Source organism: Rattus rattus, chromosome 18, assembly GCF_011064425.1.
Source record: "Rattus rattus isolate New Zealand chromosome 18, Rrattus_CSIRO_v1, whole genome shotgun sequence".
NCBI lineage: Eukaryota > Metazoa > Chordata > Mammalia > Rodentia > Muridae > Rattus > Rattus rattus.
Window position 1 is genome coordinate 34393919 of NC_046171.1, and position 23839 is coordinate 34417757.

General features: G+C 40.6%; 1 protein-coding gene across 2 annotated transcripts in view; it reads left to right on the forward strand.

The window, feature by feature from the left end:
• Positions 1 to 11439, forward strand: part of Pkib (cAMP-dependent protein kinase inhibitor beta) — a 42614-nt gene extending 31175 nt beyond the window's left edge. For both annotated transcript variants that reach the window (XM_032888957.1, XM_032888956.1), the window contains 2 exons: positions 2026 to 2202; positions 10685 to 11439. In XM_032888957.1, the coding sequence (XP_032744848.1) occupies positions 2026 to 2202; positions 10685 to 10752 (245 nt within the window). In that variant the 3' untranslated portion in view covers positions 10753 to 11439. The remainder of the gene's footprint in view (positions 1 to 2025; positions 2203 to 10684) is intronic.
• Positions 11440 to 23839: the final 12400 nt, after the last annotated feature.

The following is a 23839-nucleotide window of genomic DNA, read 5'->3' on the forward strand; positions in this document are numbered from 1 at the left end:
AGAAATGCTGGTATCGCTATTAGGAAGTTCAAGAGAATGCTAGCAAGAAAGTGCTTCTCTTGAGAACAACGGATACACAGGAGGAAGGTCAGATAAACTATAGGACGAGATGAACAATGATACATATAGTTACTTGTCAGTTGTTCTCACAGGAACAGAGAAATGTTTACCCATTATCTGTCGAGATAATCTTGTGAATCAGACAGGGTTATTGTCATGGCTGATTTGTAGAAGTGAAACTATGACTTATAAATTTAAATGAACTGCCCCACCATCACCTTGCAGCTCTGTAATCAAGTGGATTCTTTTGAACTAATAGTCCACTGTTCGTTGCACTTCTCCAAGCCATCAATGCCAGACACTTGACAGTATCAAATAGCTGAAAGTCTAATTCCAGATTGTGTCTGTAAACCTTATATGATGCTCACAAAAGGAGACTAGCTAGCACAGTAAGAGAAGGCCTCTTTTAGGGCACTTTAGACTACAACAACACTCCTGAGAACACATAGGGCACCACACGAATTCTTACACGTGATGAACAAAAGCTGTGTTCCTAATTCCAGATGCATCATATGTTCACACTCTCACTTTGTTATTAGCATTTTCTTAATGGAAATCGATTGTGAAAAGCTGTCCTCCCAACTACTGAGAGAAGACTGGCTTGGTTTCTTCAGGTCACAGTTTGCTACATCATAAACACCAAAGAGGATTAAAGCCATCCTTTGCTGGGCACCGGGAACATTTTGTGTTCTGAGGCAATTTGTCAGAAAGGATAACCCTGTGCTTTCCCTCTGAGTACAAAAACCTGCAAGGGGGTCTGTTACCACCAAAGGCCAGGAGAACTTCCCTGGTCTGGGATTGAACCCAGGGACATGTCTAAGGGCTGTGCAGAGCTGGCACCATCCCTTGCCTGAGCATCCATCGGGGAGCTAGCCCTGGAGGCATGGGAGCGGGAGGGGTGTCTCTGCAGCTCGAAGCTACACTAGGGAGAGTGGGCCTTGTTCCTCACCTGAGCTGCACAGGAGGGTGCATGGGGTGGCAGTGAGCTGGCCACAGGGTGTGAGTAGGGGAGAGCTAGACCCTAGACCATTAACTTCTTTGCCTTACAGCAATGTGGGCTAGAGAGAGATGCTCTCCATATATATATATATATATATATATATATATATATATATATATATATATATGCGCATTCTCAAGGCCTTTCTAAGATTTCACACGTGATACCTACTCAGCAAATACAACAAATACCTTCTGCCATCACAGCCTCTGAGTTGTAGCTCAAAATCAATTCTTAGGAAAACTTAAGAAAAAAAATCCTGTTCGAAAGACAGTCAGCTTAGTTTTTCAGAACATGTACTAACTGCTACCTCATATACAATGAATCATCTCTTAGGAATTGTCAGAGAAGGATCATTACCAGGAGGGTTACTAGGAGTCATTGCTAGGTGGTATGTCCACTATGTCCACTCAAAGGCAAGCCAAACTGCCTAGCATAAACTTGAGCCTACTGAAACCTATCTGCATCAGTACAAATGACGTCACAACTGTGGAGGGAAAAAAACCCTCAGATATAAAACAGAATTTCTTTCTAAAGAGTAAGGAAACGCGCTTTGTTTATTCCCCACAATTACAGTGATTTGGTTTCAGCCCAAATAAGTACCACAAACAAATTCTACGGGAGTGGCCACTCCAGTCTGTCTTCACTGGTTGCCAAGCCCTGGGTCGGCTGATTCTTCCGTAAAAAAGCAGAACAAAAGTCCAGGCTTTCTACACCCTCAAGCGTTCGAGTGGTGCTTTGGGACCCGGATTTATTTATAGCAATCTGGTTCACAGAAGTACTTCCTGCCCTATTCAGCAAATGCTCACGTGGGCATCCTGGAGCCAAGGCGCAGATACCCTGACTGTGCCACCTAAGATCAGCTTTTCGAGCCTGTAGCGATTTTGATATAGCCATTGGTCTCTAAGGTGACCCTCTATACCTCTGAACAGGCTCCTTTTTTAATGTACACATTCTATCTGTAGACTCTGTGATGAGGACAGATTCATCGGAGATGACTGATGTGGAATCCGTGATCAGCAGCTTCGCGTCTTCAGCAAGGGCGGGCCGCCGCAATGCCTTACCCGACATCCAGAGTTCACTGGCTACAGGTGGATCCCCTGATCTTGCACTGAAACTGGAGGCATTGGCTGTGAAGGAAGGTAAAACTCCCAATCCTTGGAAATAAAACTCTGGTCATGCCTCTCTTTTTAATCATTTTCTGTAGAGCAGCCTTTTAACTAGTTATAAGTGACCTCTTTTCTTCTTGACTAAAAACTCTTAGGTTTTAAGGCTGAGTGGATTTCTATGGCTTTCATTGTTATGGCCTAAGGGTGAACATAGAAACTGGAGTTTTGACTATTGGATGTGCATGATCGGGTGCTAGGATTCTAGGTTCAACCTCCAATACAAAAGTAATTAAGTAATCATGAATATTAATCATTTAACTGGATTTTTGAATACTGTAGTTCATAGCTAGTTCATTGGCTGTCTTAATCTGCCACTTCCAGTTTGAGAGCCTAATTCAGAAACCAATGACTTCTATATCTTCTAACATAACCAGAGGCAATAGGAGGTGATCCTAGTCGTATGGTGTCTTTCTTACTTCTATCATTGCTATGTCGTCTACTGTTCAATTTTACAACTGCTAAATGCTAGGAACCCCAGTGTTGAGTAGGGCAGATGTAAACTCTGACAATAATGTAGTCCAATGAGAATGCTAGGTTTTTTAATGAATAAATATATAACCTAACAATGATAGGCTTTATCAGAAAACTGGAATTTGTGCTTTGTAGAGAGTTCCTCAGTGACTACAAAAGAAATCAGAGCATCAAATCACTGAAATCAGAATAACTCATGAGGCTGAGGCAGAAGGATTGCTATTAGATTGTTGCTATCCAGGAATACACAGTATAATGTCCCTTTTATTCTATTGTATAATTGTCATTCGGGTGGCTTACTATCTCAGTCTGCTAGCCTAGGCCTAGTCCTAGAAGCTTCTAGCCTCTGTACAATCTTATCCAGACCTAAAATGTTTTCAGCCTCTGAGACTGACTGCTGAAGAGGCTCACCCTTTCTAGTTCTTTCTGAGCTTTGACTGGTTCAACTCATCTGTTCTAGCTCAAACCCCTTTCCCAATTTGGCTTCTCTCGGTTTCTCCAAATTTGTTGTTTGGCCTCACACTAACTCTAGCAGTCTTTTCTATTCTTCTGTCTGCTCATTTTTTTTTGTTCATTCTGTCTTTATGTGAGTCTAGCTTATTCTCTCTTCAATCTGTCTCTATAAAACTCTCCTGGTAAAAATGGCCTTCTTCTCCCTCTCTGTGCTACTTTACTCTCCTTCTCACCTCTGCTGCACTGCTCTCCAAGAACTCTACTCTATACTGTACTGTTCTCTCTTACTCCTGAACTGTCTGTCTCTCCCGTAAGTAGCTTTCCTCTCCTCTCCCTTCTTGTGAGAGTTGGGCATATCCCATTCTCCTAAATCTTTCTCCCGTTTGTCACTTTGTCTGCTACTCAATTAGACATCACTTTCAAACATGAGTGCTTACTTTACAAAGTAACTTTACCTTCATTGTTTGGGATTAAAGGTGTATACTAAGGGCATGTCTGTATTTCAGCCAGGAGGGTTAAAGGTATGGCTAAGGACTGAGCCATACTCTAACTACAAACAAGTTCAAATATCTTATAATGACAGTAGGTTCCAGGACAGCCTGTGCTAGCTACAATGTAATATTTTCTCAAACAAAATCAACATAATAACAATATCAGTTTGTACACCAAGGCAGAGGTGAAATTCCACGTGGTCCTATCATTAAGTAGATCTTTGGAAGGTCAGTGCCCACTGAGAAAGAGTCAGTTAACTTCCAGAGAGGAATTCCCACTAAGTTTGCCCAAGCCCTAATGGTAAGCCCTGAACACGTGCACACACACACACACACACACACACACACACACAAGCCAGATAGACTCAGTAGGTTATACATACAAGTGAATATACATATATGATTGTATGTTAATATGTATGTATATGTGTATATACATGTGACACTAAATAAAAGAGGTTGTGAATTTGTGTGGGAAAGGAAGGATCTTAGAGAAAGGAGTGACTACAGATGCAGTGCTCATGAATGAAGTTCTCAGATGCAGTGCTCATGAATGAAGTTCTCAGATGCAGTGCTTATGAATGAAGTTCTCAGATGCAGTGCTTATGAATGAAGTTCTCAGATGCAGTGTTTATGAATGAAGTTCTCAGATGCAGTGCTTATGAATGAAGTTCTCAGATGCAGTGTGCATGAATGAAGTTCTCAGATGCAGTGTGCATGAATGAAGTTCTCAGATGCAGTGTGCATGAATGAAGTCCTCAAAGAAACTCACAACTTCTAAAATACTTAAAAACAAATGAAAATATAATGATTCCTCCGTGTCTACAATAATAATCCAGCTCTAAGGTGATGGATAGAGGAGAAGGAAGAATAAGAATGCAGAATGAACTGTTGATGCAGTCTAGAAATAAAAACTGGCCACTGTGGGTTGAGGGTGAGTGAGAGAACAAGTTCCTCAAGATAGCTTTGGGCACAGGTGCAAGGGCCGGATCTTGTGAAATTTTAGAAATGTGGGTGGAGAAAAGGATTTTCATTTCCAAGGAGAGGAGGTCTAGCGATCGGTTGGCGTTTGATTTATGTTTAAAGTCTTTTTCTTTAAATATGAAATGGAAATGGGTGGTAGGGAGGCATTTATGTTAGATTATGGATGTAAAATTCCCATTGGAAAAAATCTTTTTAGGCCAAATTAAACTTCTGTATTCACAAGGAAACATGCAATCCCAGACTATTCTGCGGTGTACAGTTACAGAAAGTCAGCAGACAGCCTGGGAGCACAGTCTTCTTTCATGGGACTCTTTATCAGGGTGGTAAAACAGACTAGGGGTCAGTTCTCTGTGCCTCCCTTTCACCAGGGGACTTCGGGGAGACAAGGTCAATGGAGCTACAAAAACCCCGTGTGCCACATGAGCTACTATAGTGTCTTTATCCACTGCTTCCCTGCAAGAGTCACGCCCAGTCAACAGGATCATGGTTTGTAGGGCAGTTCAGTGTTATGGTTCTCTTCAGGGTATTTACTAATCTTTCCATTTACTTACTTTTATATATTCTTTTGTGAAGAGTTAAGCCCTAATGGGCTATGTGCAAAACAAGGACATCATGGTGTCTACCTTTAAGACCACTAAACTCAGCACCAGCTTTCTCAACATACTGTCATGGAGAGTCTCCTGAATTTAATTATTTACGTAATATATATGTACTGGTTAGTTTTGTGTGTCAACTTGACACAAGCTAGAGTTATCACAGGAAAAGGAGCCACAGTTGTGGAAATGCCTTCATGAGACACAGCTGTAAGGCATTTTCTGAATTAGTGATCAAAGATGAAGGACCCAGTCCCTTGTGGGTGGTGCAGTCCCTGGGCTGGTAGTCTCTTATAAGAGAGCAAGCTGAGCAAGCCTGGGGAGCAGGCCAGTAAGTAACTGTACATCAGCTCCTGCTTCCTGACCTGCTTGAGTTCCAGTCCTGAGTTCCTTGGGTGATGAACAGCAATGTGGAAGTGTATGCTGAATAAACCCTTTCATCCCCAACTCCCTTCTTGGTCATGATGTTTTGTGCAAGAATAGAAACCCTGACTACGACAATATATGTATAGGTATAGGTATAGGTATACACGTATATATATGATATATATAATAAATATATTTAAAGTTTGAGAATTTCATACACACATATAATATATTTTGATTATGCTTGTATTTCTTCCCCTTCAACTCCTCCCCTGTCTTCCTTACACTTCTTCCTCACAACGTTTTGTGCTCTTAAAAAGCAAAAAACAGAAACAAAAACAAGAATTCATTGAGTCCTCCTCATGCTACCTTTGTGTGCATGGGTGAAGGATATCTGCTGGACTATGGAACGCATCCCTGAGGAAAACTGACTCTTGCCATCCCAGCAGCCATCCATTGCAAATAGCTCGTCAGATGGCATAGACACTGTTCATAGTCTCATCAGTAATTCTCAATAGGTGCTATCCTGTTTGTCTCTTCTGTTAGGAGTTTCTAGTTGGGTTTTAAGAAGAATAATTAGGAAGCCTTCACACCACTACCTCATTTGACCAACCGTGACTAAGAATATAATTTGCAGAATAATTTGCTCCTTTGGCTTATAGAAGAAGCCAATATGGTCTAGGATTACCAGTTCTAATAGCTTTTCCCAGAAGGATGTTTTGTGGGTGGTTGCTTCAGAACCAGTGATGACAAAATGAAATGCCTACCATGTTCTTTCAGAAAAGAAACTGGCTGTGACCATGACCCAGATGCTTTCGTAGCCCAAGTCTTCTTATAACGGATACTTGCATCTCTGTTTTTGTTTCATAGAAAAGTACCATGAGAATGTGTTGCTTTCTTGACTATTAATTTTCTTTTCTCCATTCTTCCTCTATTCCTAGTAAGATGTCAACCTATCACACATACATTTATGACATTGCCTTTGCTATATTTCTTGGTCAACTCTTAGCTCTTCTCTCGTGAAATCTTTTAGAGCATTTAGCATGACTGGTTATTACTTCTTCCCTTAAACAGTTTTCCTCCTTTGGTTCCCTGGACACTTTGCTCTCGTGCTTTTTTTTTCCCCCACTCATTGATGTTTTTCACTTTGGGTTTCTGCTCATCTTCTTAATTACTTAAAAGAATAGAAGGCAAAAAGTAGAGTTTTTGGACAACTTGGTCAATGCTTTTTTGCTTCTAATGCTATCTGATCTCCTTGGATAGTTTCTATCCTACTGATTCCAAGATTTATGAGTTACTGAGTAACTTGTATGAGTTACTGTTCTTGTTGCAATGACTAACAGACTGACAAAATCATAAGAAAGGAATGTTTTTTTGAAAGCAGATTTTTTTCTCCCATATTATATCCTCATTACACTTTCCTCCTGCTGCTACTTCTGGTTCCTCTCCACCTCCCCTCTCATCTAGATCCACTCTCTTTCTGTCTTTCACTAGAAAACAAACAGACTTCTAAGGGATAATAATAAAACAAAATACAATAAGATAAAACAAAGTTAACACATTGGAGTAGGACAAAATAAACAGGAAAATAGCCCAAGAAAAAGCACAAGAAACAGACATAGAAGTATAAACCCACACATGTATACCCTTGGAAATCTCATAAAAACACTAAACTGGAAACCATAATATGTATGCAAAGGACTTGTAGGGTAAAAGATCAGGAAAAAATATATATGTATAAAATAAAATTTTTAAAAATAAGATAAAAATTTTTTAAAAAGCCCTGACCAGTATTATGGGACAAGGAACCTCCAAAAATATCTTTGAGTTCATTTCTCATTGACCATTCCCTGCTGGGCCTGCGGCCTACCATTGAGAACTTTGTTTCTACATTGGGACTCCCTTGGAGTGGCTATCCTATGGCAGTTGCTTCTGGCCTAAGGGTAGGGGCATGAGTCTACTTCTCCCTTCAGCTCTGTGACCCCATTTGGTGCAGACCCATGTAGGCCCTGTGCATATTGCCTCAGTCTCTGTAACTGCCTCCATTCTGCTGACTCAGAGAGCAGTGGTGTTGTGTGTGTGTGTGCGCGTGTGTGTGTGCGCGTGCGTGTCCTATATTCCCTTTGGCTCGAACACTTTTTCTGTCTCCTCTTATGCCGAGTTCCTAGATCTTGAGGGAAGGGATTTGATAGCGATATCCCATTTAGGGCTTAGTGTTCCAAGATTTCTCACTTGTTGCATGTCTAGCTCTGGGTTGCTGTGTTTATTCCCACCTGCGACAGGAGTAAGCTTCCCTGATGATGGCTGAGCAGGGCATTGAACTATGAGTATAGCAGAGTGTCACTGGGAGTCATTTTATGCTCCTTTTTTTTTTTTTTTAATAACAGTAGCATTTGGTTTTATGCTATGTCCCTGGGCTATCTAGTCTCAGGTTCCATGTCACCAAGGCACCCATGTCACCAAGGCACCCATGTCATAGAGTGGACCTTTCAGTAAATCACTTGTTGGTTGGTGACTTTTAGTTTTTTTGTTTTTTGTTTTTCCAGTCTGGAGCTCAAAACTTCCTCCTCAAAGCTGTGAAGCACATAGCCAGGTTAATCACAGTAGCTCTGTTCTTAGTAGTAGTATTCTGAAGTTCTTGTTGCTATGACCAAATGTGTTACAGTCAAATTAAAGAGGGAAGATGTACTTTGGCTCCCTGTTTGAAGGGATGTACAGTTGAACATAGCAGGAAGGATGGCGAGGTGCATATTCCTGTTGTCTTTGCAGGCATGAGTCAGGGAGATATGAATGTTGACGCTCAGCTGGCTTTTTCCTCTTTCCTTTTTTATTCAGTCTGGGATCCTGTGAAGGGATGCTGTGCGTCTTCAGGATAAGTCTCATTGAGTTCAGCCTCTCTGGAGCTACTCTCACATATATGTTCAGAGGCATATCTCCTGGGTAATTCTACATCCATTTAAGTTGATAGGGAAGATTAACTGTCATTAATTAATGACATGGATGTCAGGCTGGAGGCCCCTGAAGTTTGCTTTCATAGAGTGAACTACCTGCATGACTTCACTGCTAGGGTACAGAACAAGATTATCAACTTTAGTGGGCATAAAAGCAATCTTTGGATTTTCCTTCGGAAACCCATTCTTCCTGCATTTTCCCAATCACTGCGAGCAGGTATTTGACAGCTCCAGTTGCGGAGGAGTGTTGGTTCATCCGTGTTTCCCTCTGACTTTGCACATTCTGTCTCTCATCATTTAATGGATACTCTTAGCTACGCTTTCAGAACTGGTCCATACATCTGCCATTTTTCTCCCTGTTACCTGGTGCTCCGTCTCATGCTTTTTCATTTCTTTCTGTTGTCTCTCTCACAAATCACTGACTTGGACTTTACTGTTGCCTTATTAAAATTCCTTTCTTCTTGTGATACAAACTGTGTACACTACCCTCCCTTTGCAGATTTTCACTAAAATCCCTCCATTTTTAGATGTTATTTCCAGCTTACTGTGTATCAGTTTGAAGTCCAGGCCTGGAGACAGCTTAACCATTCCTATTTTCTACTCCTGATTTAATAACCTCATTTCTTAAAAATGATACAGTCCACATATTTTGTTTATTGTCATTCTCACATCGCTAACTGAATGTTACCTGAGAACTGCTACATGTGCTTAGCTTGGTACAATTTTATTTTTAGATGGAAGTCTCACATTATAGTCCAAGCTGGCTTGCAGCTCATTATATAGCCAAGGTTGCTATAATTTGCTGGCAAACGAAAACTCCTAAATATCAGACTTATATTCAAAATACTAAAGATGGTTTTGTTAGGAGAAAGTTTGAGGGAATGGTTGAGACTTAAATAATTTCATTTAAATGAAGACAGCCAAATATGGAACATTTCAAAAGATGAAAGAGAAAAACAGCATTGCAACTGAGAACTGAGCTGTATATTTCCATCCCATCACGGGGAAAACTGGGGCAGATAAATCTCAGTGAGTTTGAGGCTACCCTGATCTACACAGTGAGATCCTCTCTGGGGGTGGGCGGGGAGGAATGTCTCAAGATAGTAGTGATTTAAAATGAATCTATAAGATAAAGGGGAAGTTCGGTCAAATAAAGAGTAGGGAAGTTTGGCTGGAATTGTCAGCTTCTTAATGAGTTTGAAACTGACAGGACTTGGAGCCATGAGGGCATTAGACTTTGGAAGTAAGAGCATTACTAGGACCAACAGCAAACGTGTCCTCGGCAATGAACAGGGTCCTGCAGTCACAAAGGGTTGCATTTGCTTAGCCCTCTTCTCTTTCTTCACAGCTTATCAGTACAGTCGCTACATTTTCCAATGAGTGCCAATGAGTTCTATGATGATTCCTGAGAGACACATTTTCCATTGTTACGGGAGGGGGCAGAAATAAGTCTGGGTAACAGAAGAGCTTAGGCATTTGGTCATAGGAAGGTGAGATGGCGTTTATTTTACTTTTCACAAAGGGCAGAATGTAAGGGTATTTCCAAGAAATAAAGGAAATAGAAAATACAAAGAATACAGAGAAAGTATGTCCCAGGATAGGGGAATGATTGAGGGCCCAAGTAGCCAATTGATCAAGGTTCAAGTTGTGATTTTCCACAAGTCATTTAATCTGATTCTACTTTAGTTTGCTACCCTCTAGTTCAGTGGCTCTCAACCTTTTTTAATGCTGTGACCTCTTAGTAGAGCTCTTATGTGGTGACTGCCCCAACCGTAAAATTATTTTATTGCTACTTTGTGACTATAATTTTGCTGTTATGAATTGTAATATAAATATCTGATATGCAGTTATCTGATATCGACCCATAGGTTGAGAAACACTGCTGTTGGTGGAGGGTATAATGACATCTTAAGAGTTGGCCTGGCATGGAGTAACTATAGACCCTGAAGTTGACTAGGAGAAAGACCTATAAAGGACTCAAGTATTTCCTCTCTATGCAGATTCTTATCCATATTGAAGGCAAAATATGATCTAGTCAGGATGGAAACTACATGAGGAGGCAAAGGACAAAAGAACTTACATTCTAAACATAGAATGTACTTCAACATATTTTGCATATGATTGAGAAATCTTTTATTTTTTGCAGATGCAAAAATGAAGAATGAAGAGAAAGACCAAGGCCAACCGAAAAAGCCTCTAGACAAAGACAAATAAAGGCTTAGACTTTATCAAGGGTGTTGATTTTATGCGCATTGAGAGACATAGCTATGCATTCCTGGGGTGTTTGATCTGGTAGTAACCATGGTAACCCATGGTAACCTCTGTGTGTGTGTGTGTGTTTTCAGTAATTTTGTTATGATGCTATCCTTAAACTTGTTATGATGCTATCCTTAAACTGCAGCTATGATACTGAAATAGAATATTAAAAGTTATTACCTTCAAATTGCACCCAAGGAAGGACACACTGTTTATATCCCAACAATATCCTATCTGTCTATCTCGGGATTTACTTAGTCAGATATATGTTTAATTCTGTCTTAACAAGTTAGAACCTTTTTCTTGGTATGTATAAATGGATACCTATTAATTTAATACTTTGTAGAATTTGTAGGAAATTATATTTTTGGTGAGATAGAATTAGTAGTAAAAAAATCACTCTTATAAAATGTGTTTATTTTTCATTAAAATTGCACCATATTTCCTGCAAAATATTAGGAGAGATCTGGAAATATTGTAAAAGTTGTAACAACTTAAACATCTCTATGATGTTTTTGTCTAATGTATTTTGCATCTAGTCTGGATGTATTGTGATTTTTCATATGGACCCACATAACATAAAATTTGTGACAAACTTGCTTATATGAAACATGTGTATTGAATAAATCTCACTATATTCCTTAACTTGGTTATACGTGTGCTTCTCATTTTAATGTGGATTGTACACGATATTGTGCTCTTTTTCTTAGACTGTTTGTCTCTAGGTTTTTGTGTGTGTACGCAAATTGTTGCTAGAGTAATTTCATCAGGAATGCTGGTCTTAATTTTTATATTTTTTCTAAAGTATAATACTATAAGTTAAAATAGCAAAATAAATGCTTTTAATATATGTTTAAATATAAGTTTCTTTCCTTTTTTAAATTGAAAATAGATCCTCCTTTCATACAAGACATTCCAAGCACAATTTTCTCTCCTCCATTCCTCCTAGTTCCTCCCCACAGATTCTTCCACTCAGATCCACACTCCCTCATTTTCCGTTCAGAAAAAGAGCTGGTCTCCAGGAGACAACAGGAAACACACACACAAAAAGGAAATACATTAAGACAAGGCAAACGCCCTCAGATCTAGTCTGCACAGGGCAGCCCAGTAGGATGAAAAGAGTCCCAAGAGTAGGCAAAAGAGTCAGCCACCCACTCCCATTGTTAGGAGTTCCACAAAAACATGACGCTAACAGCCACAACATACATGCAGAAGATCCGCTTCAGACCCCTGCAGACCCTGTGCTTGCTTCTTCTATGAGCCCACAGGAGTCCTGCTTAGCTGGTTCTGTAGGCCATGTTCTGGTATCCTCCATCCCCTCTGTCTCCTACAATCTTTCCTCCTCATCTTCCACAGAATAGTTTTCTTTTCAAAAGAGAACAGAAACAGTAACTGAATAATATTCCATAGTAGAAATTCATAACTGATAGAAATTTCCCTCATTTTGTCTTCTGAAGTGGGCTGGGTAAAAAGTGACCATTACACAGGAAAGATCTGAGGAGGTCTTGGATCTTAAGTTCCCTGCTGCTGGTGCCTGTATGGATAAAGGTCAACTTTGTGGCAACCAGAGGCAGATTTCCAAGAGCTTCATGGTTTACCTTTTTTGATAAAATTATCAACCCTAGTATGAGGTGTGTATTAAGTTAATATTCAACAAAATATATTAGTTCTTAAAGTTTTTTTTTAGGAATGATCAGCATGACAGGGAGAACAGTTGTTTCCAAATGGGCTGGGATTACAACTCAGCCTCCTAGAGGACTTTGACACAGTCTGGAGACCAGTGGAGAAAGGAAGTGGGGAAGAAGTTGCTGCTGGAATGGAGAGGGCAGGGCTAAGATGCTGCTATTAACAGGTAGCAGCCTTTATGAAGCCTCCACAGCAAGGTTGTATAGCCTTTGCTGTCAGTGTTATTGAGGTGGAGAGATTGGAGAAAGAACTCCTTGGGGTTGAGTTTCATTCCTATGCACTAGCGATGGGAGCTTGAGCAAAGAAGATACTGTCTGTTAAGTTATCCTCTGCGGAAAGGCACTGATAACAATCTCCATTTTATAGTGAGTGTGATGGTCTGTTTTGATCAGCAACTTGACACAGCTAGGATCACCTGGGGGAGGAGTCTCTTTGAGGAATTTTCTATATTAGCTTACCTCTGGGAGATTGTCTTGATTATATTAATATGGGAACACCCCATCTGTTGTGGATGATACTATTCCTTAGGTTTGGGCTCCTAGATTTCATGAGTGGAGAAAATGGGCAGAGTACCTGTAAGGTATGCCTACATTGATTTCTGCTTTGCTCTGGACTATTGGATGTGATGGGACAGCTGCCTTGAACTAGGACTGTGCCTTCTTCTCAGAGATGGACTGTAACCTGGAATTGTTATCTACAATAAACCCTGTCTCTCCCAACTTGCTTTTGTCAGGGTATTTTATCACAACAGTATTGGTAAACTAAAGCAGGGGGTGTAACCAGTAATGAGACTGTACATGTAAAGCACTTGAATAATGCCTGGAAGAAATGCTTTGATAAATATTAGCTGTTATTATCATCATGCTTCACTCTATTGCACTTGGTCTTATTGATTGGTCAGGAGGTGAGTAGGAAGCTTCATTGGTCAGTTGACTCTAATTTTACAAGTGTCCCTAATTCATAGTGTTGGGAGAATAGATACTGTTAGAAATGGACAGTTGGAAGTATTTACCACATCCGTGAAAGTTCAGTCATATTAATAAGTTTCTGATAGGTGACGAGTATACATGTGTCTTGTATTTGCCAGATAGAATAGTCATATCCTTGGCTTACTGCCCTGGCTGCTAACCAAGGCCTACCAGTAATGTCAGCCAAGCACTGCTTTTTAACATTCTAGGGCTTTTTTTTCCAGCCTGGAGCTCAAAACTCTTCCTCCTCAAAGCTGGTTGTAAAGGCTGGTGAAGCACATAACCAGGTTTATCGTGGCAACTCTGTTCTTGGTAGCAGTATTCTGAAGTTTCTGGTGGCTATGATCAAACGCATTAGACAATCAAGTTAAGGAGGAGGGATGTACTTTTTCACTGTTGAAAGGGATGTACAGTTGAACATAGCAGGAAGGCAGGGAGGACTATGAGGTACACTGGTCTCTTAAGTAGCTTCCCTTTCCTCTCATTTCCTGAGAATTGGGCATTTCTTATCTTGTCAAATCTTCCTCTGATTTATCACTTTGTCTGCCACTCAATTAGATATCACTTTTAAACAAGGTTGCTTCCTTTAACAGACTAAATTGCCCGTCATTGTTTGGAATGATGGGCGTGTACTAAGGGTGTGTCCGTATTCCTGCAGAGGGACTAAAGGTGAGTGCAAGGGAATGAACCACACCACAACTAAAAACAGGTTTTTCAGTAAATAACACAATCTCAGGGTTCACAATGTGATCAAATATTTGAATATTGCTTTTTTTTAATGGATGCCACTAGGGTTTTACGACAGTTGCTCAACAAAATAATTGTTAGTCAGTCTTTAAATGAGTAATTTTTTTCTAGGAAAATAAGCAACATATAATCTAATAATGGCATTTTCTTTCACTTACACCCGAAATGTCTTTCCTCATTATTTCTAGCAGTGATAAATATTGTGTATTGTGTAGCTCCTGTAGCACAATATAACATAGTGCGCACACACATACAATGCCCCATTATATGTGTGTATATTGTATATTATATGTATATATTATGTGTATGTTTGTCTTATAAAGATATCAGACATGCTGATAAAAATATTTTAGAGAAAAAGAATGCATTTGTTATTTCACTGAGGAGCCAAGACAAAGGAGAATTTGAGGTTAGAAGTTATTTAAAGACAAAATTGAAATTTCTCATGATCAGTTTGTTTTTAGTGTAAAGACTATTATGTTTTAGGGAAGTAGACACTTTCAACAGAAATTGGTTGGCTGGGCAGTTGTAGCTTATTGACGAAAGTCTTCAGCCAAATTTTGCATTGTCTTTGTGTAAGCTTCCTGCTTGAGTTAATTATTAGACAGCCTTAATTAACCCTGTCAGACAAGGAGGCTAAAGTGGAACAATAAAGCTATCAAGTGGCTGCCCGCAAATTTAACTCTCTGCAGACGAAGAGAAAGAATGAAAGTGATCCATTATGTGTCATGTGCCGGAGATATTTTTGTGATCTGGGTGAGGGTGGGGGGGGGTCTTATTGGGATGTGACTAAGGTTCAAGCATCTTACTGCAAAAAGAAATGCATTATCTTCAGGGGTTCGGGCATGTTGGATGGATTACAGGGGGTGAGGGAGAGCATGGGAAAGGGGAGGGGAGAGGTTGATTGGGGAGGAAAAAGGAGGAGGAAAGAGAGCAGAGGAAGGAGGAGTAAGAAAAAGGGGAGGAGAGGAAAGAAGAGGGAAGAGAAGTGAGGGAGGAGGGAGAGAAGAAGGGGGAAAGAAGACAGACAGGGAGAGGCAAAGGGTGAGGAGGAGAGGAGAGGGAGAAGAGGAGAGAAAGAGAGGAACCAAGAGAGGAAAGACAGAAAAAAAGATGACAGAATGAAGGGGCGATGGAGGAGAGGAGAAAGGACAGGGAGATGGGAGAGTAGATAAGAAGAGAAGGTGGGAGAGGGGCGGGACAAAGGTGTGCTGAGAATGTAACGCAGCCTGTCTCTGCATACCTGGCGTCTTCTAAGCCCTGCGCTGCGCTTGCTTTCATGGCCCTGGTTAATTATTTTATGCTGTTTGTTTCAATTTATTAATGTATAAACTGGCGAATTGTTATGAAAGTCAAGTAATCAAATATTGGCAAAATTCTGAGCACAGTGCCACACAACAGAAATTGCAATTTGCCAGAGCATAGAGGCTTGCCGCAGCTTTAAGGTCCTCAATTTATTTCCAGGTTATCTATCAAGACGTCCCTTCTCCCTCCTTAGTCTTTTCTCCACTTTCACAGCATTTTGTCTGAAACTACGACTGCTTCATTAGCGCCTTCCTTTTCTCTGCCCAATTACTAGTGACAGAACATCACTCGATACTATTGAAGGATCAGATCCCTGGCTCAAAGGAAAGGTTGAAGCTTGAGTTGTTAACACCTGTTTGTATCCAGAAGACAACTTCTCATTGAGCACAGATCAGTAGAAACCGTGAACTCACGCTTCTGGAGAACTGGTGTTTGCTAAGCACATAATAGAGCTATTTGAAGCTTCAGGGAAATAACCACACAAAAGTGTTGCTGCTGACTTGCACAAGTGAGTAAAGTGAATTCGGAGGGTGGCCTTGAGAATTCACACAGTAGCCAGGGCAGAACTCTTTAAGCCAGGGTGTGCACTGCCTCTCTTAAACCAAAAGGCCACTCTATCCACATTCATTCAGGCAAAAGTTTTATTCAGGCTGCCCCAATCCTAGCAAAAAAGTTGTATACAGGGAGAATCGCTCAAGAGCTATTGTTTGCCCTTCCTTCCTTCCTTCCTTCCTTCCTTCCTTCCTTCCTTCCTTCCTTCCTTCCTTCCCTTCCTTCCTCTTCCTTTCCTCTCTCTCCTCTCTCTCTCTCTCTCTCTCTCTCTCTCTCTCTCTCTCTCTTTCTTTCCCTCTTCTTTCTTCTCCCTCCCTCTCTCTTCTTCCCCTCCAACACACGGAAGATTTTAGATGACAAACACAAGAATCATTTAACTTATCATTAATCTTCAGAACAGGAAACCCACAGATTGCGTAGATGACAGCACTTGCAGGAAGCAAGGGTGAGGTGTTGAGAAGGGAGGGAGAAGAAGCGCTGCTCCCAAGCTTAACCCTTTCTGTGTGTCCTGGGGCAGACATTTTGAAACGGTATCAGGCACCTTCGGAGTACTACAGCAAAAGTACCTGTGATCACTGAGAAACTGAACAGGTGTGTTTGCGATTTCACAGGTTTCTGTGCAAGGTCGTGGTGGCAGCCTGTGTCTAGGAGACCTGTTCGTCTCACAGCAGCTGGGAAGCAAAAAAATCAAGGTCACAAGCTTCCTTCAGAGTTCTAACCTTCTGTCATAGGTCCTGCCTCCCACCGCTCTGGGTAGTTCCACGGCTCCAATGAAGGAACCCCTTTCGGTACAGTCAAGATGCAGACTGTAGCAGGGGAAGCATAAAAACAATTGATATCCACTGACGAATATTTTAAAAAGAGCACATTGAGCACATGAGCTGGTCTCATGTGTGCTCTTCCCTGTGTCTTGTTGGGCACATGTTTGCAGCGGGGACTTCGAGCTTCTCTGAGGTGCGGGCTAGTCAAGTCGTTGAGGCCTTAGGGAGCCGTTCTTCAGAGAGGAAGACATTAAGAACAAAGGACTTGCTCCTCCTTAGACTCCACGGACTTGACTTTGGCAGTTCTATGAGAGCTCTCAGTGCATCAAATAGATGTTCAGATATCCCTGTTTTATTAAAAAAGAAAAAATAGCCGGATTTGGATTTGCAATCACAATAAGGGATGTGGAGTTGCAATCACTTTTTCCCTCCATTTTTGGTGTCGCAAAGTGATGGCTACTAAGAGAGACAGAGCAAGGCGGCCAAGTTTATGTGGATTTGGATTGATTTTTACCTAAAATTGGATAAATTATATTGCTTCTTGGGTAAATTACTTTGCTTACATGTTCACGAATTGAATGCTTATGTATGAAAATTCCTAAAACTGACACGAGGTGGCGATGTCACTCCATTGTTAACCCATCAAAGCCAACCTTTGTCCAATTGCCCTAGGTTTCAGGGTGTTTTGTTGTTGCTTTGTTTTTACTGATTCTGCTGTGCGTTGGTGGGGATTATCTTAAGCGGGGAGGTGTGGAATCACAAAACTACAGTTTTTCAAACACATTTCTCCCTCAAAGATGGTTTATTAGACTATAATAAAGTACTCTAATCTGGCTACTGGTTTCTTTTCAATTTTAGGAAACACGGTTGTCGTTAGGTGCCAGAAGAGGGGGCTATAAAGCACCTTTAAAATATACTTAGGCGTGTGTAAAGGTTACAGCTTTTTCTATTCAACCAAGAGTTTCTTTTTTATATGCAACACAACCGGCTGGATTTTTTATTTTTATTAATTTAATATGGTTGTGCACAAATACTTTTTTCATTAAAATCAAATTACAATTCTGAATTGTCTAAAACCTTAACACTCAAATAGGCCTTTGAGGCCTTTCAAGTTAGCGGCGCTATTTCCAATTAAGACTTATTTGGAGCTCTCAAAGCTGCTTGAGCTGAAGTGAGTAACATGTGAATGGGTGGCTTTATTCTTGCCTTGATTCAGACTATCTTCTTTCAGAGCACAGCCCCGCAGTGAGAAAATGGGACTCCTAAAGGAAAGGACATGAGGTTGACTAAGTGATTTGCCGGGTCTTTCCAGGATGAGGGACGGGAGAGATGGATTTTTTTTTCTCACTGTGTGTTGTGTGGGAACATTGAGTGCACAAAGAGGATGCTGGCCAAGATGTCTTGGCAAGGAACTGTTGAAGGATAAAGGCCATGAGTATATCTGCTGGTACCATGCAAGTGCTTTTCCTAGACAGAACACATGCAAGTGGGTAGCATGAGAAGAAGCAGAATGTAATGTCTAACACTAAGCATTGACTATTATCCTGAGTGCTTTATATATAATAGCTTCATTCTGATTATAGCCTTATGCATGAAAGGACATGGCCCAAAGTAGTGGCTACCCACGATGACCAAAGTAAGGGGCAAAGCCAGGTTTTAAAGCAAGGCAGGCTGGCTTTAGAAACTAAGCTTTCAAACTGGATTTCTATCATCTCTGTTCTTTTCTTGGCACCTATTAACTAGGATTTAAGTACACATAGCACAGACAGCACACACACACACACACACACACACACACACACAGTCACTAAACATGCAGAACAAACAAGGCAGGACTTAGTTCACTTCCTCTGCACTGAAGGCCACACCCTGTAGTAATTCTGTTTTTACTAGTTTTACAAAAGGTTGCAGGACCATGACACAAATGTCTGCTTGCTTCCTGTCATCAGCCTGTCTTTGCTAGTATTTCCTGTTGACACAGTCAGGCTGTCTATAGGTCTCTGGATCATGCGTTCGTCTCCCAGTGATAATTAACAAATGAACAGTCTCTCTCCTCATATCAGAACATCTCTGTTTCAAGAAAATGGAAGTTTAGGAAATGGACCAGGAGGCAATGAGGCAATGATTACTCCCTGATGAACAGAGAACTGGTCAGTTAACTTTGCAGAAAATGAGGCTCAGCGGGTGGGTAATTCTGTCACCAAATCCAAAAGAGGAATAAAGAGTGGTTTGATTCTTTGCAGACACTCTCTTATTGCACATTCTTAGACTTTCAGTTTTCTTAAACTGAAGTTATAGGAAAACCATTTAACAACATAGACTTGATAATCTGAGTTTTGGGATTCATTTTGGAAGATAGTTGAAAGAATAAAACATTGACAATGATGATATGTGCACTCTTGCAAACAAATTTATATTTTATTTTTACCCTGCACTATTTGATTTTTTTTTCTAGTTTGAGAAGAGACACATAGGGTATATTGTATGGGATCTCTACTAAAGTACACTCAAACTTGGTGGCTTTGCTTCTCAACATTGACTGAAGTATTATTTACAAGTTCTTCAATGCTACATGTCAGTTTAGTTCTACATGTGTCTGCTGAGCCCTCCTCAGTCCTCACTGCCTCTCCAAGATATAGAAACATTTAGTTTCATTCTGACACCTGCCTCACTTTCCTAGGTTGCATGCATGTTACATGGTGTTGCCTTGGTGATGAGCCCTCCCACGTCAGTGAACCGAACTCATAAGAACTTCCTTCCTTGTGGAAACAGCTTCCCATTCCTTTCACAGCCCATTCTGGTTCTGGATGGCTCTGAAGCTCTCATTGAACTCTGAGGTCTTCAGTGGCCAGAGAGCAAGAAGAGGGCCTCCCCTGTGGCTGCGTCTCTGGATGCTTTTGAAGAGCCTCTGCTGTCTCCTCAGTTCAGGATCAGCCAGATGACGAGCAGCAGCATCCATGTGGGTCACATGACAGAGTAAGCTGTGATAACTGAAGGGTACAAACGAAGCAATGGAATGAACTCACAGAGGAAGGCTGAACACAGCTGGAATGGCAGATAATTCCCACAAGAGGTACTGAGTGGATACAGAATCACATAGCTGGATTATTGCAGTACACACAGCGGTACACACAGAAACAATGAGAAACACAAGGTTCAACATCAAAAATGAGGTTCTGCAAAGATCCTGAAGACCCAGGAAGACCAGGCTGAGACATCTGTGTTTTTTTCCCCTTGTAAACAAATGCACTCAAAAGCCAATCCTACCTTTTCGTCAGTAAATGTGAAGTGAATGACAATTAGCAAAAAGTGACTTGCAGTTTCCTTCTTGTTAAGATGATAAAAATATTCTGACAAAAATGATTTATGGGAGGAAAGAATTGGGCTTAAACTCCTAGGTCACAGTTCACCATTGAGGGAAATACAGGAAATCTACTCCTAAGCTGAGGCTTATGCACAGGCTCAAGCTGAACCAGCTTTCTCATATAGCTCATGATCACATGTCTAAAGAAGGTCCACCCTAACAGTGGGCTGGGCCCTCTTTCATCAAGTAACAAAAGACAATTCCACCCATAGACATGTTCATGGGCCAATCTGATCTAGAAAATTTCTCAACTGAGACTTTCCTATCAGATGACTGTAGGCTGGGTGAAGTTGACAAAGATACCTACCTGACTACAAAAAAGATAGTCCCGTTAGAAAATCTGGAAGGTATTAGTAAATCTGACTGAACAAAATAAAAAACCCACAATCCTTTGATACACAGACTTCTCTGCTCATTATTCACACTTACCTCTTGGATGACACATGATACATTTATTGCATATCTACCTTCGTTTAGTTGATGGTCTCTTGACAAAAGCAGTCTCTCCTTAGATGAAAATTTGCTTCTCTGTTTGTTTTGGAATTGCCTGAAAAAAAAATAGCATTGGAAGTAATAGGCAAACAAAACTGGATTCTGAACTATTGTTGGCCCTAACACTAACACAAAACCAGGCTCACTCAGGTAGCATAAGTCAGTAGAATTTCTATGCTTAAGGAGAATTTGAAGAGCAAAGCAATGGATAAGAGCAAAGCAATAACTGTTAACCCCACAGACACAAGGAAAAAGAAAATCAACCCAAATCATGGCCAAATTAAACCAAGCTTTACTTGTGTACACACCCAAACTGAATCTGTGGGTGTCTCCCTCTAAGGCAAGGGCTATTGAGATCCACCCAAACCAATTTTTCAACTCTTTTTATTGGGCAAAAACCAGAAAGTGGTGAATTTTGCATGTAAGCCTGGTTATAGAAGCAAAATGGGAGCTTAATAAGCTGTTCACAACAAGCTTTTGGATAAAAAGGACATGGCTGCTGTTTCCTGGGAAAGGCAATGTAGTAGGATCATTTGTAGTTAAGGTCTCAGTCCTGAAGACACTGGTTTAGGGGGCTGGAGAGATGGCTCAGCAGTTAAGAGCACTGATTGCTCTTCAGAGGTCCTGAGTTCAAATACCAGCAACCACATGGTGACTCACAACCATCTGTAATGGGATCTGATGATGCCCTCTTCTGGTGTGTCTGAAGACAACTTCAGTGTACTTGTTCTCAATGGGAAAAGGAAAATTACTAGATCACTATTGACAGATAAAAGGATTGGGGAGGACAACATAGGAGAAGAAATACTAAGTAGTAAAGAAAAATATGTATGGAGAAAATGAAACAGTTCTAGAAAAACAGAAAATGAGCTACATAAACTTCCCAAGATGGTTACTCAGGGAATATAACTGTGAGAGGTTCTCTCTCTCCTGAATGTTTGTTGAGGGATACAGTGATTTGCCTTCTTGGCTCTACTAGTAGTAACTAGAAAATAAACACATTATAGGCACTGACGTATTGAACATTGAATTTCCCATGGCAAACTTCTAAGCAGAAGTGGTCATATTTTTCAAAATAAAAGGTAAAGAAATAATAAGGTGGAAGCCCAGAAATGTAGTAAAAGTGAGACTTCATTCTCCATCCTTTTCACCTTTGGAAATTCCTCAAAACTCTTCCCCAGCCCTGCAGCAGACCACCTAGAGGGGCCTGTCTCACCTCTCTTACTTCACTCCCTGGGGATTTCTCAGATCTTCATGGCAGACCTACATTTACTCTTCTCTGTGGATCCTTTCAGGAACATCCTCACGCCATCCCCATTTCTTCATAATAGACCCTAATGCCTAGAAACACATTCTTTCCCTAGAGGCCACTCCTGACATGGATACAGAAGCACTCCCTATCATTGAACCCTCACCCACAACACTCTCCTAGAATTAAATGAAGAAAGTAGTTCAAGTCTTGAAAGTAGAATTAGGATCAGTAAAGAAAACCCAACCTGAAGGAACTCTGGAAATGAAAAATTTAGGAACTCCAACAGGAACTTCAGTGATAAGCATTACCAAGAGAAACCAAGAGATAGAGAGTCCCAGGCAGTGAAGACAAAAATGAAAGAGAAGGATACCTCGGTCAAAGAAATTGTCTTAAAAAAATCCAGCCAGACACAAAACATCTGAGAAATATGGGACATTCTGAAAAGATTAAGTTTATAAAAAAAATGGGAGAAGAAAAAGCAGGAGAAGGAGGAAGAGGAGAAAGAAGAGGAGGAGGAACCAAGATCAAAGGCATAGAAACTATTTTGAGCAAAAACAGAAGAAAAACCCCCTAATCTGAAAAAGGAGATATCTACAAGAGGTATACAGAGCACAATATAAAATATAAACTGTATCAGAAGAGAAAGACCCCTCAAATATAATAAAATACTTAATGTTCAGAACAAAGAAAGAATATTAAAAGCTTTAGGTAATATATAAAGGCAGACCTATTAGAGTAACACGTGACTTCTCAATAAAAGTCTCTGTGGAGATTCTAAAAGCCAGAAGGGCCTGAACAGATACTCTACAGACTAAGACTAGACTCATATACCCAGCAAAACTTCCATCACAATAGATGGAGCCTTTCCATGATGAAAACCAAATTTTGTCACTATCTATCTCCATATCTATCTTTACAGATGGTGATAGAAGGAAAACTTCAAGAATGTATTACTAATCTTATAATTCCAGACCAGAAAATCAAGAGCAGGAAACACACGCGCACGCAAACACACACACACACACACACACACACACACACACACACCAAAATAGGAATTAACAAATACTCATTGATAACTCTCAGCATCAGTGGTCTTAGTTCCTCAATAAAAAGGCACTGATAGAATGAATGCAAAGAGGGAATCCATCATGTTGCATTGAAGAAACACACCTTAACATCACCTCAGGGTAAAAGTATGGGAAAAGATATTACAAACAAACAAACAAACAAACAAACAAACAAAAGAATCAACCTGGTGTACCCATTTTAATGTCTGAAAAAAAAATTCACACTAAAATTAATGATATGAATGGTCCAAAATGATAATGAAAGAAACGAGGAAGAACACTACATACTCACCGAAGGAAAAAAATTCACCAAGAGGATTTTACAATTCTAAATATTTATGCATCAAACACAGGAGCACAATTATTTCCATTAATTATTTCACTTTACATCCCAATATCGGCCCCCTCCTCCCATTTCCCTCTTCACACAATTCCCCTCATTCCACCCTCTCCTTCTCTTCTGAGGCCCCACCACCTGGGTATTACTCCACTCTAAGAATCAAGTCACTGTAGGACTAGGCACATCTTTTCCCCCTGAGGTAAGACATGGCAACCCAGTTATGGGAACAGGATCCACAGGCAAGCAGGCAGGCAACAGATTAAGGAACATCCCCTGCTACAGTTGTTGGGGGACTTGCCCAAGCTGCACATCTGCTACATATATTCACAAGGCCTAGGTCAAGCCTGTGCTCCCTCTTTAGTTGGTGGTTCAGTCTCTGGAGCCACCAAGGATTCAGGTTAGTTGACACTGTTGGTCTTTCCGTAGAGTCCCTATCTTCTTTGGGTCTCTTAATCAGTGCCTCAACTCTTCTACAAGACTCCCTGAGCTCCTTCTAATGTTTGGCTGT